Genomic DNA, 15,351 nt, shown 5'->3' with positions numbered 1-15,351 from the left:
GTAACCTATGTGTTTAAGTGTTTTCATTGTTTTCATTTTTGTTCCCCCCCCATATTTTCCTTTGTTCATTCTCAGCCTTTTAGTAATAGTCTAATACTAATTTCTAACCTTATAACCATTATAGATTAAACAATCTAAAAACACAGAGATTTTGGCCTAATTCATTACTCTGACTCTGGCATAGAAAATAAGTGAAATTTATTCTCGAAAAATAAACATAACCAAGGCAAACTCTGTAAATGAACACAGTGGGTTATAAGTATCCCGCTGATAGATGCACCTTCGGCATCAATAGTTCTCTAATGGAATTATTTACACTGTTGTGATTCTGGCTGAATTTTTACTTATTTGGTCTGCAGTGTGTGTTCATGTCTCGTGAAGGGAACGTGAGAAATGTATTGTCCTTTTGAGGTAAAGGATGGATTTATTTCCCAGTAGCTGAGGGTTAGGGACGCAGGCTGGAAAGCCAGTGAGACCGTGAATCTTTCAAAGGATTCTGGCATGAATTATAGGGACCTCCTTGTGCTGGCTTCAGCCGTCTTCTCATAAATCACAGGAAGACTTCCTTATATCTCCTCCTTCTTCTATCTAGCAACCTTGAAAAGAAGGTGCCTCGGGCTGCAATTTATTAAGTTTGTTACCAGTTTGTTTCTTCATTTGTCTGTTTTTTTGTTGATGCAACAAGTTGCTTTGACTTGCAGACCGTATCTGTTGTTTCTGTAGTTGAAGTCACGTACCTACTTCGCTCAGTCTCCTTGTGTCAAATAAGCCTTGTCGGATTCATTTTATAATTTGAAGCCTTCTGGCATTTTTATATGTGTTCAAGAAATACCCATCCAAGTGATTAGCCAAGATCATGGATGGATGGATGGATAGATGGATGGATGGATGGATGGATGGAATACCACATCCAAGATTTAATGATATCATGACTGTCAAATTCAAATTTGGCTTCAAACAGACCCGTACCTGTATAAATGGAATGGAAACAGGACACTGTATGCCATTTGGAATAAACCTGTCTCAAAATTAATAAGGAATGTTGCATTGAAAATTTGATTGAATAATTTATATTTGGTAGAGCCCCCAAACATTATACATGAATTTCCTGAGATTAAGTTTTAATTTCTGTCCTTTAGGGTAGAGAAGCAGATATCTGGGCCAGTAGATAGCGTCGCGGTTAACGACACGTTCTTAGAACCCGAAGGTTGCAACTTTCATTCCCGAAGGCTCCCGCTGTAGTAAAAGATCAAGCTCTGCAATTCAGAGTCGCTTTGGTTAAAAGTGTTAGCTAAGCAACGTAAGGTATTACAGTACAAATCTGTCATCTCAAATTCGCCCTGCAATTCCTGCAGTGAGGGGACTGTAATCCACATTCTCAAAGGAAGTGCCATAATTGACAGTAATCTGTAGTGATTATACAGCAAAATGGGTTCAACTGATGTTCATCTCAGTTGAGCTGTGTGTTTTTATTTTTAATTTATTAAAATAGATTTGCTAGCTTAGGTGTACTTTACTTTGGCCATGGGTAGTAAATTGTTCTTATAAGTCAAATATTAAAAACATGGTTCAGGTGCATGAATATTTAAAGACCAACTTGCACACGGCAGGCTTGAATTTCAAGAAAAAAAGGTGATTCAATTCTATGTGCCACACCAGTTATAATTTTGTAACGTAAACTGGCTCACAACATGAATGCTATAATGATCATTGCATGACTATCATACATTACGTGTTATAAATCATGGCCATAAAGGCTTTTATTTGTAATAATCTGTTTACGCAATGTTTATCATTCAGTATTTCAGCATTCAATGTTAATTTCAATACACTGGCTGCACAGTTCCTTGTATCCAAATGTTCCACCTCACAATTAGGCTATTTTTAGTGTGGGGTGTTTATTACCAATTTACTTAAGAAATATGTGACATTTAGTTGGTTATGTGGAAAGGTGACTTGATTAGGGTATATTGAAAATGGGGATTTCGTGGAATTAAAAAACAAAGAAAAAGGATTTTTAGCTCTGGTTCTCTTGAGAACAAGCAATGAAACGTGAAATAGCGCTATAGGCAAAGACCTCGTATTCCGATATTATGCCATGGCCATTTTTCAGCACAATTAGGCAAACGTCAATTTGCATATCTTTTATTCCTGATATATATGGCAGGTGGGAAATTAATTCTGCATCGTAAGTGACCGATTATTTTGTTGTCATGCAACAAATTAGATGCAAATATTTAAAAATATCACAAGACATACATTAGCGAAAGAAACTATTTCAGTTTAACTATATGAATATAACTATATTCTTGTATTTCTTAGTCTTTGGAGGTGACTGGAGATGTGAAAGACGAGAAATGAAACTGGAATCCCTCCACAAGGAGAAATGCTTTTGTTGTCACTGGAGTTGACAGCTGTTGTACTGCTCAGAGGCACTTCTGAGTAAATTAAATGTCCTTACAATGCTGTCATAAAACCTTCCCGCTTGGAAAACATTGGCCGGCTTAGTCAGAATTGGAGCCTTTAATCGCAGACCGCTTTGCCTGCGGAGGGCTTCCATATGGCATGTATATACAGTATACACCTTTAAACATTTTCTTTGCTTAATACTTTTGCCAGTAAATACATTAAAACAGCAAATAAAATGTGCTGACGGCATGTTTGATGCCCTCCTTATCTATGACTAAATTTGGTCATAATCCCTTTGACCCATGCTTACTGAGAGAGCTGCTTTTGATATAGCTGCATTATGTGGTAACTCATTAACTTACAGAGTAATTTCTTCAGTAACACTTGCACACAAGTTAAGACAACTTCGGTTTCAATATGGAAAATAATGAGTCATTCTTTTGAAAAACAGCTTATTGCTTAGACTGGGAAAATAGTGTAAATTCATGGAGAGAAATTGAACAAGTCTATTTGCTCTCATTTAGTACATCAAAAACGTAACATTAACGACAGGATGTGTCACATTTTAAAAAGAACATCACAGAGGACAGTTGATGTTGCTTTAAAGCTTGGGGTTATTTGATGATAACAAGCAATTAGCGCTCTGGTTACAAACAATTTGTTGCAGGAGTCATACATGCCTTCATTTCATATTGCTGTCAAGTTCCTGCTGTATGATTTATAAAAGGAAAATTTGCAGCTGGTTAATGGGAAGACAGTGAGATAAGTGCTCAGTGTGAGAAAGTAGGCCCAAGAATTCAAATGGTGTAGCTCACATGGTGGACCGTGGATGGTCATTTTCATCATCAGCGATAGCGTCACTCTACACCTGAACTGTCCGCCCACTCTGCTTAGCAAAGGAAGGTACACTGAGGAGGTGGCGACCCCTGCTCCTTAGCTTGTGATTGAAGTTTGTTCTCATTTTCCCTGCACTGCAGGAGCCCTGCAAACATTATAATCAAAACACTGTGAGATTATGCGGTGAGCTGTCACTGCGGGGCTTATCCTCTCATTATGAGAGGACAGCAGTTACACCCTTATTTACAAAGTCTTTCAAAGTGGACCAGATGAAATGAGGAACACATAGAAATATGTAAATATGCACGGAAAAGGGCAGGAACAGCGGCCGAATGTAACAAATGAGATTGTCATTCAGGAACTATCCCTTCGGGTCTTCCAAGGCAGAAATTCACAGTACCTTTCCCAGACACAGTATCGTTTGCCTCTCAAAGGAACTATTGATTCGTGCATCCTGAGGATGAGTCCGACATGGATAAGAAAGATAAGCAGCAGCTCCGAGAATGTAGCGAAGTGTATTGCGTCCCCCTACAACCATCAGGGGCCGAACATAAATTGTGTGGAGATAGGACTTGCGAGGCTGCAGTACTTGCAATGTCCACTAGGACATTCCGAGACTAATAATCAAAGAATGAGGTCCAAATGTAAAAGACCCGTGAAAGAAGAGATTCTTGGGGTCTGTACTAGGAAGTGGGGTTACTGGCTTATTGGGGAAACTTGTCGGATTTAAGGAGGGTTGGGCAAAATGTAAGTCAACAAATCTGAAGTCCATTAAACTGTAGTACCTTAAATCCAACATGTTACATAGTACAGTTATTTAGTATTTCAGTATAGTTAGTAGTACAGGCCACAGGTTGCTGAATCGGTAACCATTGACTGTCAAGGAAAGAAGCATAGCATTTATTGTTGTCGAAGTTGCAGTATGGGGACTATGTACAGCTGTGTAAATGGGTAAAATATTATTCTACCAGCTGTGTAAGACCATTTTGACGTTAAAAAAGAAAACAACACTCCTTAGCCATGGTAATTGCAATAATATTAACTCTGGGTTGGCAACACTTGACACGTGTATGAATCCATTTTGGGTCCTGCAACTGCTTGCGACAGTGGTTAGAGAGGAACATGGCCAGAATGTGTGGTGTTTCCCTGCCACGGAATCACATTAATGCAATATCACGGCTGACAGCAAAGGTCCCCGATAGAATAGAATATTACACGGTCTACAGAATGTGTCATTCAGGTCTCCAGATTTTTGATCCCAGCACTTTGTATTTCACACATATTACTTTTTAGTTATTTATTTAATGGGGTTCTGTTAAAATTGGCATTTTAGCTATATACACCAATTATTTTGGTATTTTTCATCTAAAATTACACGGGAACATTTTTTATATACAAGGACAAATACAGCTGGGATACAAAATTCTATATCCCAAAAATAGTTTAGAATTATAATTAGAATATAAATTATAACTAATTAATCTTTTTACATATTATCCATGCCCAGTTTAGTTTGAGGACCAATACTTCCGTGAAACAATCAGAGTTTGCCATGCAAACCTAAGGATATGTTTGTTTCTCTTTTCTTTTCTGAAAATAATAATGGGCAATACGTGAACACAATCCATCCATCCAATCCATCCAATCCCGTCCATCCATCCATCCATCCATCCATCCATCCATGCTTGTCCTATGCAGATTCTCAGGGTTAGGACCCTATTCAGGAATGTATGGGCGCAAGGCAGGGGATAACCCAGGATGGGGTGCTAACCCATCACGGGGCATATACACGAACATCCACACCTATGGACAACTTGGTAAATCTAATTCACCTTAACATGTTTTTTATCTGTGGTCGGAAACCGGAGTACCCGGAGGAAAGCCCACGATGACATGGAGAGAACATGCAAACTCCACAAACATGGAGCCAAGGTAGAGACTCGCAACCTGGTCTCCGGAGCCCCCCCCCATGAAACAATAAAACAAGCAATTTTAGTAGGTGAAACAAAAAAATTACAAAACTCTAGTATTTCAGTGACTAAACAAGTGCACGGTGTAGCTGTTGGCACTGATACCTCTGGTCTAGGTTGGGGTCCTGCTTTCTCGGGGTGAATCTAATAACAGCACCCCAGTTTACTGAGGGACAGGTGACACTAATCACCACAGGCCACGAACCCCTGATGCCTGACTCTGCGGTGTGAGGAAACAATCCCTTTTTAAATGTCTGGAGCTTAATTAGAAAAAGTAAGAAGAAATAAGTAGAAGAAAAAGAAAAAGCAGGGACTTATGATTCCTTATTTATTTGAAATATCCAAGTCGTTATTCCTTTACTTTCACAAGCAACAAGATACAGGGACATACCAAGTATGGTAATCTTTGTATTACGGCCTGTGTACACACTAATGAAATCCTCTAAAATATTTATCATATGCTTAATATATGCAAGGGAGTTTTCATAGATTTTGCCTAAATCCTGCAGCTTACACGACGCCATGCTGAGAGAGAGCTTTAAAATGAGACACGAAGCATTTTGAATGCCTGCTTAAGTTACGACCATCACACATGTTTGCTGCTGATTTAGACCACATGCAACGTAAAGCGGGGCCTTCTGTTATTCAGTAAATATACAGCCTCGTATTCAAAAGGAAATCCCTCCCCAACCCCCACCCCGTCCCCCAGTTACCCCAGCGGATTAGCGGAACAAAGGAACAAAACAATGACCCGCGCAGTACAGACATTTTCCATTTTACGAAGATATTTTCACACTTCTAAGCCAATTTTTTTTTCCCTGCGACCTGCTCTGCTTCTTTCATGCAGTTTTTGATGCTGGTGTCATCTTTACTTCAGAGTGCCTTACTGATCTTCTACGCTGGACTGCGGCGAGCTGAGGGCCATCACACAAGAACCATGAGCAAAATGTGAACAGAGCTGTTGATGGGAACTGAGAAATTGTTGTTGAGAACGCAGAAACGCTCCGACACCCACATTCTCTTAGCGGTATGCTACAAGCACATGGATGCAAACCAAACAACAGGAAACAAGACTCTGGAGTCAAACCAGAGTTCTCCTTTGAACGCTCTGCACATGAAGCTCTTTCGATAGCTGAGCCGGTGCTTCAGAAATAAATTACCCTGTGACTGTATGAGCGCGTGTCTATGTGAGTGAATTTTTGTGTTTCCTGTTCCATTCCATAATTTCTGGGTCTGGCTCAAGATCAGCACAACCTGGATGAATGACTGCTTACCGAAAATTGATGATTAAATGGGTATGCATATTTTAACAAACTCGCACACTTCAACTCATAATTCAGCACTTAAAAACCTGGTACACTGGGTAGGCATTCTGCCAGCCAGTAGGCTTTTCAATTCTCTAGCCAGGCTCATCTGAGATTTGTGCCAAGCATTTTCAGAACGGAAGAACCGAAATACTCAGCTCACGCTTACTTTACTTGTAGCCTGCCTCGATTGTTTTCTCCTTTCTTGCGAACATGAATACAAAGGAATAAAAATCAACCGCATCCAATGACTCTCAAGTCAGTAGCCCCAACACGCTCAAAATCACAAATACTTAGTGAGATTTCAGGGCTCGTTTTAATGTGCAATGAGACTAAGCAGAAACACTGTGATTATACAGAAGTTGCTAAGTACTGTTTCAGTATTTAATTGATGATGACAAGCAGAGGACTAAAACACGGCAGGACGCCAAATCTCTGCTGATGCCACAGACGCATAGATAAGGTTAAGTGCGAAATCAAAAATGCAGACTGCTTCAGAAATATATACTAATCTCCCACAAGCATTTCTGTGCTGATAGAGGTAGAATCTTTTGTTTAATGCACATCTTCAGAAACCCTCTGATATGGCTGGGGATTAATGTCTGGCAATTTAAGGCCACAAAGATAAAAAAAAAAGTTGGCTTTGTGCTCCCTTAACCACCATGTCACAGAATACTCCCTGCGGATTGTAGAATTGCTGCCCTATTGACTTTTCTCAAGATCTGAACACAGTAGGCGACAGCTTAGTGGTAGTGCAAGAAAATGTATCAACTTTGCCCTCTTATACACAAGTAGGGCAAAGCCAGGCCTATAGGATGGGTCCGCCTAAGGCTCACGCCAAACCAAGCGCTCCGATTGGTGCAGCCGATGAAGTGTCACGATAGGTGTATGCGTCAGATGATTGAAAAAGCCGAGAGGCACAGCTCACAGCGTGTCTGCCTTAATGCCTGCTGTCCTATTTTGCTGCAGTGGAAATCACATAGTTTGGGGAAGATGTGGAATGCTGACTCCTGTAGGAATGCATTTCACACCAGAAAAATAGGTCAGGAATTTCGTTTCTGCCTCCTATAAATATCCAGACTAATGATTTGTGTTGCCATTCATTGACAGCACTTTAGACAACAGCAAGCCTATTGAGCACAGCTCTCCTTAACATGATGTAATACCCTTCTTCCTTTCTGTCCACCGCTTGTATTTCATTAGTTTTTAGTAAATATTTGTTCCATCCCAAAGACTGACTGTGTCCTTTTGTTTACTCTGGGTCTCTCGGGGTAAAATTGTCTGGCAGCCTCATTCAGGTGTTACCAAACTCAATTCCCTCCCTCTCTCCTCCCCATTGTTTCCCAAAGTGCACACCGACCTTTAGCAGCAATGGAAACCCTCCGAGAAGGTGAATAAGGTCCTTTTCTGGCAGCGGTCAATCGACAGACCGACCACTGAGCTTATAGCAAAAGGAAATGCTGCAGGCACAGTAATACAAATATAATAATAATAATAATAATAATAATAATAATAATAATAATAATAATAATAATAATAATAATAATAATGCTATTAAAGATTTATTAACACCATTCATCATTTTATAAAAAGAGCATTTATTTCAAAGTTTTCCGCTTCTGAGATTGAAGCACATAATAAAGCAACAGTACAATGTTCATAAAATATGTGTGATGTAACATTTTCTTACATGTTGAAATACTGATATCTGAATGTTTACTAAAATAAGAACTTTTAAAATTGTACAAAGGTACCATAAAATCGACATAGAAATTAGGCATCTTCCACTGCGACAGGACAGACTGATTTCTTCTCACCTGGGAGAATAACATACACAAATAAAGAAAATAAGAAATAAAGTCAACCAAAAACTAACAATAATTATAATTATTTTATAATAAAAAAGAGATTTACAAGAATTAATAGGCGCAAAGTTTGATTCTCGAGACATTTGCACATTGTACTGTACATACGTTATATGTACGTTATATTTTAACTTGCTTTAGGATATATTTTTCAAGTTACAAAAGATGCACTGCGTTGCAAGAGTGTCCGTTATTTAAGGCGATTTTTGAGCTCACAGCTTGTTCGTTGTGTCTAATACTTCATTTGGCTGAAGTGGGGACTTCTGATTTTCGAGGACACACTGAAAAACAGTTTCAACGTTTGTTTTATCCATTTCGTTCTGCTAATGGAAAAGAACACCTAAGAGTCAGGAAGGATGCTCCATTTGGAAGATGGACGTGCTACCGAAGTGGTCAATCTTAGCTGGATGTTATTTTCTTCAGGCATTCTGTTTGATTTATTATTATTTTTTTAAATATAAGGCAACCATTTTTTTTTCCATAGTGAACTCCTTCACAGTATCGGAAATGCCATGTCTTTCGGTGGTCTTCTTTAATCTCAACATACCGCTGTGAAGCCCCAGTTTAGTACCCAATAGCCCAACAAAAAAAAAATAAAAATGAAAGAACATTCTTTATCTATTATCACAATGTGTCGCGTGTTTGTTTTTCATACATACCAGTACTTCTCAGATTTGTCTTTTATTATTTTTTTTTGTCTTTTGGCTTTTACTCCAAACTACGTCTTGGTTTCAAACTCATCCCCCATGTAAAGATGCACTGTAGTATGCTACAAGTACATTTCAACAGAAAAGAAGAAAGTTTACCATAAATAGCTGAACTCGCAGGTTACCCATAGGATTACTCCACACACTACACTGTCATCTGTGGGGTACCGACGTGAATCTCTCGGGTGTTAAGAGTTGTCATCGACAGGGTCTTTGGTGCCATAGAGGTCGGCCAACTTCTTGAAACGTGGCCCCCAGCTTTGGAGGTAGTCGTAGTCAAGATCCGAGTCTGTGGTGACTGACTCCAGGGAGCTGAGGGACCCGGCAACCGAACCACGGCCCTCATACCCGTAGATCTGGATGGAGTCATAAGGGGGAGCTGTGGGGTCGTTGTCTGCATCCGAGATGCGGGTCTTGATGAAGTCATCCACATCCACGCTGTTGGCCGCAGGCCGGGCTCCGGGTCTCACCGCATACTGCAGCTCTGGTTTGATGTCCTTCCTTGGCAGGTAGCCATTGGCACCATCGGGGTTCTGCAAGGTGGCGATGTCGAAGGCCTCCGTGTCTTCCTCGCCGCCACCCTCATCGTCGTACGTGATGATGTTCTCGCGGATGTCTTCCTCCTCAAAGACGATGAGGGGCTCTTTCTTCTGTCTACGTAGGGCCACGAACAGCACCACGATAGCTGCATTGGGAGATACGGGGGTCAGCTCCTCATACAGCTTCAGTAATATACACCAGTGGCTGAAGAAACAGACTTTGTTTCCATAAGTGGTGTAAGTTGTTCCAGCCTTGGGCAGCAAACTTAACCAAAATTGCTTTAATTTCTCAATATATAACAGGTTTTACAATTTTCTTTGATTTAAAGTAGGAAACTGGTACTTTAACCTGAAGGTTACATACTAGTTGAACCAATCTGGTCCTTTGGCGATTTAATACAGGCACTTTAATAAAAGTACTTATGGATTAAGCTGATTAAATGTACTTTCAGACATAACTGTACATTATGACAAAAACTCTCCTTTTTACAGGTTATACAGGTTTCACTACCCAAGAATTCTACTAAATTTCGGGCAGCTTAAGACTCTGTGTCCAGCATCAGAAGGTCGTTGGTTCAGATCCCTGGGTCTGTGCTTCCATTGGACATTTACGCAAAGCCCTTAACCCCAATTGTTCCTAGAGTGCTGCACGCCAAGCCTGTGCTGTGACCACCAAGCTTTTAAGTGTGAATGTGTCTTTGTGTCTCAGGTAGAGCTAGATGGGGATATGTGCAAAGATCATAGTATCACTATTCATCACTAGTGTAACTATTCTATTCCATAAATGGTAAGCTTGAACGCAAGCTGTTGAGGCCCTTCTCAGATCCTGGATCAAGCTGACCACATGCAGGCTTACCCAGCAGGATGACAATGCAGGCTAGGATGGCTATGAGGGCGCCGGTGCTGAGCCCAGCGGGGAGGACATAGGGCTCCACATTGCAGGAAAGGATGGTATCCTTGCTGTCACAGCTGCATACGCGGATGGTCAGGGTGTTGGTGCTGCTCATGGGGGGGATGCCGTTGTCGTTGATCTCGATGGGCAGGAAGTAGATATCCTGGCTCATCCGGCTGAAGCCTTTGCGGATGACGTAGATGCTGGCGGTGCTGTCTGTAAAGGTAAAAGGGACGAGGGCGAAAGATTTAGATCGCTAACGAAATATTTAAAGGGCAGTGGGGAAATAACTGTGGATGCAACAGACTGTTTCATAGCCTGTGACACAGTCAATTCCATAGAACAGCATATGGGCAACAAAGCAGAGGTTTACTTATGTCTCAAGAGTTTCAGTTATCCAATAAGTAGAGGAGGCAAACAAATAAACTTCCGTAGTGAAAGAGAGAGGTGTGTGTGTGTGTGCGCGTGGGGGGGGGGGGGGGGGCTTGCAATATTAAATTCATGTATAATATTGTGACCATTTATCAGTTTTTGAAAGTGTAATCAAAGCGCTTCTTGTAGTAGGTATATTGGCTTTACCGAGAGGAGATGGAATGGCGCCAAGAACACCTTCACAGTCGGAACAAGGTCACAATCAGTGCAAAGCCAGATCGAGTTCATTTATGACGCTGCTTAGGCCTCTAGGGTGACTGTCCTACACTGTCACTACCAATTATTAGGGCGTCCTACCGACATAGCCTGTGAAGGCTGCAATTGTTGGCCACTCGTAAGAAACATATGTATTCTAAATATAGCATAATGTGTGCTCTAACGAGAGCTGTAATGAAGGGCCCTATTATCATGGACATTTGGTCTATGACGGTTGCTTAATAATTGAGAGACAGCCTGAAGGTCTGCTAATTTCTTGATAATAACACCATTATGAAGGATTCCATAGATTTATTTTTTTTAAACAGACTTGACAATGCTGTTAAAATCCCTGTCATATATTAGTTCGTGCTACACTGTCCTCAGCAGAGCTGCTTTAATGCACAGGTTTACCCGCGCTGAAACCCAGGGGCCTCCACTAAAAAGGGGCTCAACTAAGCTTGTTTAACAAAATTTGAAATGTAAATTTGCCACCTTTCCTGTACCAAAAAATAAAGGCTGAACTAGTACAGGACAGGATTTGCCCCACATTTAAGTTCAACTTAATCCAGAATGTACTTCTGATCCCCCACTAACTATAAATCTTATCATACGCTAACACACCCCCACCCCGCAGTTGACGGCTATACCACTGAAGAAAATAGTAGGGGCCCTGTGACAGCTCAAATAGCCTAGGGGCCGCAGAACATCTTAACATGATGCTGGTCCTCGGTTATAGTAAAATGTATTGGAAAATGTAATAGGCCATGTAGGGTTTGCAATATATCCCGGGACTCTGTCAACAGTGATCCATCAGATCTTTGTAGGACAAATACAGCAGATGGCCAAACAAACACAGAGGAAGAGAGAGATGAATCTGTAAGAAAAAAAAAAACTGATCCGTTTGAAAATATGGTTTCCCTTCAATAAATCCACAAAATCTGGACAGGCCTAATCTGTCTCATTCGCATTGTTGGGTTTTTAAATCACCTCTGAAAGGTGCCCATTTCCCCTCTCATTAAGATCTGAAATATCAAAACTCTGAGACATCTCTCAGTGTAGGTACAGTACTCCAGCCTGGAACAGCTTGATTTGACATAATCTGCGCTTGCCTAAACCACAATTAGCGTATTCTGCTTTGAAATTGTACCACAGATTAGCGTTTATTTTTCTCAGATAGAAGAACTGCAAATGGCCTACAGCAAAAAAAAAAAAAAGCACTACCCACTTTTGATTGATGCGCAACATAACAGGGGCAACGGTGCATAATTAATGCGCTAACAATGACAGTGCGTAATCACCCCCGGCAACCCTCCGACGGGCCCATCAAAGTCAGTGTGCCACAGCTTGGGTTCATTCCAGTAACTGAGGACATGCTCAGGACTGTCTATGTACCACCGACATATCATGTCAATTGGCGGGGGAAGGTTAGCCAGCCTGCTCTGTGTCATGAGGGATTCCATTCTAAAACTCCCATTTAATAGTTAAGCAAAACAATGAAGCAGAGCATGGTCCCCAACTTAAAATCAAAGACTATACCCGGGTGGCAGGGGGGGTTCTACAACTCATTCGTGTCAAGTCATATAAGCCCAATTCAATACATTGCTTCATAAATTAAGGCGTAACAGAGATGAACACAACAAGACCGACAGAATAGTGGCCAAGGACACAGTCTTGTAAGCAAGATCTTGCGTCAAAAGCAGCCCTTGCGTGCAGCTGAGCAAGACACTTAAGCTTAATTTGCTTAAAAAAATGGTTCACAAATTGATAGAAAAGTAAGCTTTGGACAAAACATCAGGTACCATAATGATAGATATCGTCCTTGCGGAATGAATCCTGCAAAGCTTTATCCATGTCATCCACTCAGTGCTGTCCTCTGATCAGTGATCAGTTCCACAAGGTGCACTGAACTTGTCACCATGCGAGCAGCTTTGATGTGTCAAAGAGCCGGCATCGCTCCCCTAAGTGCCACTGCTGGTAAGGCAAGGGCAAGACTCTCAGAAAGATGTGTGATTCATCCATCACCTCTTCAAGGCTGTAGGAGGGGCCTGACACGGTGCCAGTGTCTGACATGTGATTGGCTCTGCTCCCACATTCTCATGGCTTGTGGAAAATGGGACAACCAATGGGATTAATAGGCATGGTAGTGTTGGATCTCCAGGAAAGGCATCACCGATATGGACCTACAAACAAATAGCGTGTCTTTTGCAAATTCCGTGGAAGATGTCAGAAGTGGAGAAGACACAGCAGGGCACGTTAAAAGCGCATTTCGGATATCGGGAGAAACTATCTGTCGACTCGAGTTAGGGTGTCAAGACCAATCGGGGGAGCTGTTTACATTTGAGTCACGGTGTTTTGATGTGACTCACGGGGTTATGAAAAGACAGCCATATGCCGGGCATACCGGGGGTCTACTATCGCATGCGGCCGGCTCAACACCTACCGAGGTTGTCTTTGAGAGAGAAGTTGTGGTTGTTGACGGCTTCCGGCGGGAGGTTGAAGCGGAAGTGCTGCCGGTAGGCCATCTCGTCCTTGTCCACGGCGCTGACTGTCTCAATAAGCTGAAGTGTGGGGTGCAAACAGGTTATTAGGTTACAGTGCATGAATATGCAGCTTCCGTACATAGACTGACACTCACACAGATTTCCAGAAGATTTGAAGCCTTTATCTATACATTTGTAAAAAAAATCATAAAAAAAATAAAAAAGATTTTTATGGATGTTGAAATCTAGACTTATCGATCCTCAACAGTTCAGACAGCGAGGCTCTCTTTTATTTCCTCTTGTAGTCTATTCATGATATACATATCTGTTTCCCTTTTAGTGTTGGCTTTAAAAGTCCACAATTACATCTGTTTTGTAACAGTCATTCTCCTCATTCTGCATCCTGATGTAATCTTGCTAAAGTTAAAGATGCTGAATGAAGCTTACCTTTCCTGCTGGAAAATTTTCACACATAAGGACATCATTCTGGGTGGCAAATTCTGGGGCATTATCATTGACGTCCTTGACCTTGATGTTGACGCGGACTTTGGCATCTTGGTGATGTCCACCTGCACACAACCATGACACAAGGTCAATAAACAATTTTGGTTTCTAAAAGAGTAACCCAAGCAGAAATTTTATCTGATGCTCATCAAGTCCGGAGAGATTTGAGAATTGCATTACAAATCTGCCAAGAGACTTGACATCTGTAGATATTTCAAAAGAACGTTTCGTGCATGGAACTTGAGATTTGAATTTTATGCTACCCATTCCAGATGGCAGAAATTGAAAGTATTTGAAGAACAAAAATATCAAAATTAGATACTGGCAAAATTAAGTGGCCATTCCAGTGAAATGACACAAGTAGAATCCTAGTGGTTGTTTGTGTTTTGTTTGGATAAAGAGACGACACACTAAACTCCAGCTAACTGTATCATTTACTTTATTTAAGCTAAACCACAGAAAGAGTGGGGGGGGCAAAAGAAAAAGTTATGGTAGGAATGAAAGAATTTCCATCATTGGAGAAAGAACTAACCGATTTCTGAGGCACTGACTGAAATGTTATGCCAGGGTTGAGTCTCACGGTCCAGAGGTCTTGTTGTTTTAAGGATGCCATCTTCAGGACTGATCGTGAAAAGCTGGTCCAGATTTGTGTAGGGGGTAATCTGATATCTGACAAATAAAGGTGGATTTATTTATTGGAGTGGAAATAGTAAAGAATATGTATTCGTGATGACTTCTACATGGTAAACATCCTTCAATTTCCTGAATCCACTTGTGCTATTCGGGGTTGCAGGAGGTTCAGAGCCTATCCTGGAGACTACAGACAAAAGGCAGGGAACAATCCAGGATGGGGCACCAATCATCACAGGGCACACTCACACACCATTCCCTCACTCCTACGGGTAGTTTGGCAACTCCAGTTGATCACATCATGTTTTTGAACTGGGTGAGGGAAACGAGTTCTTGGAGAAAACCCAACGATGACACATAGAGTCATAGTGGAGACTCGAAACCAGGACCCAGAGGTGCGAGGGAATAGTGCACCGTGTCACCCTCCCTGCTACTTTGCAAACAAGCAAACCCTAAATGTTTTCGTTTCTTTCGATATAGCAAATGATGGCGCGTTATTCTGTTTAAGTGAAAATATTTCAGCAGCTTCTGAATCTGGCACCAAAAAGATCCACAATAAGGAGCTGTTGGGCTGTTGTGAGGCT

At 41.2% G+C, this 15,351-nt stretch overlaps 1 protein-coding gene across 1 annotated transcript in view; it reads right to left on the bottom strand.

The window, feature by feature from the left end:
• Window positions 1–8,098: 8,098 nt before the first annotated feature.
• cdh11 (cadherin 11, type 2, OB-cadherin (osteoblast)) overlaps window positions 8,099–15,351 on the bottom strand; it is a 48,713-nt gene continuing 41,460 nt past the window's right edge. The window contains exons 8-12 of the mRNA XM_049030741.1: window positions 14,670–14,806; window positions 14,081–14,202; window positions 13,594–13,711; window positions 10,488–10,739; window positions 8,099–9,777 (exon numbers count right to left, since the gene is read on the bottom strand). Coding sequence (XP_048886698.1) covers window positions 9,281–9,777; window positions 10,488–10,739; window positions 13,594–13,711; window positions 14,081–14,202; window positions 14,670–14,806 — 1,126 coding nt within the window. The 3' untranslated portion in view covers window positions 8,099–9,280. The remainder of the gene's footprint in view (window positions 9,778–10,487; window positions 10,740–13,593; window positions 13,712–14,080; window positions 14,203–14,669; window positions 14,807–15,351) is intronic.

Source organism: Brienomyrus brachyistius, chromosome 11 (genome assembly GCF_023856365.1).
Source record: "Brienomyrus brachyistius isolate T26 chromosome 11, BBRACH_0.4, whole genome shotgun sequence".
NCBI classification, from domain to species: domain Eukaryota; kingdom Metazoa; phylum Chordata; class Actinopteri; order Osteoglossiformes; family Mormyridae; genus Brienomyrus; species Brienomyrus brachyistius.
This window is presented reverse-complemented; position numbering and strand designations above follow the sequence as displayed.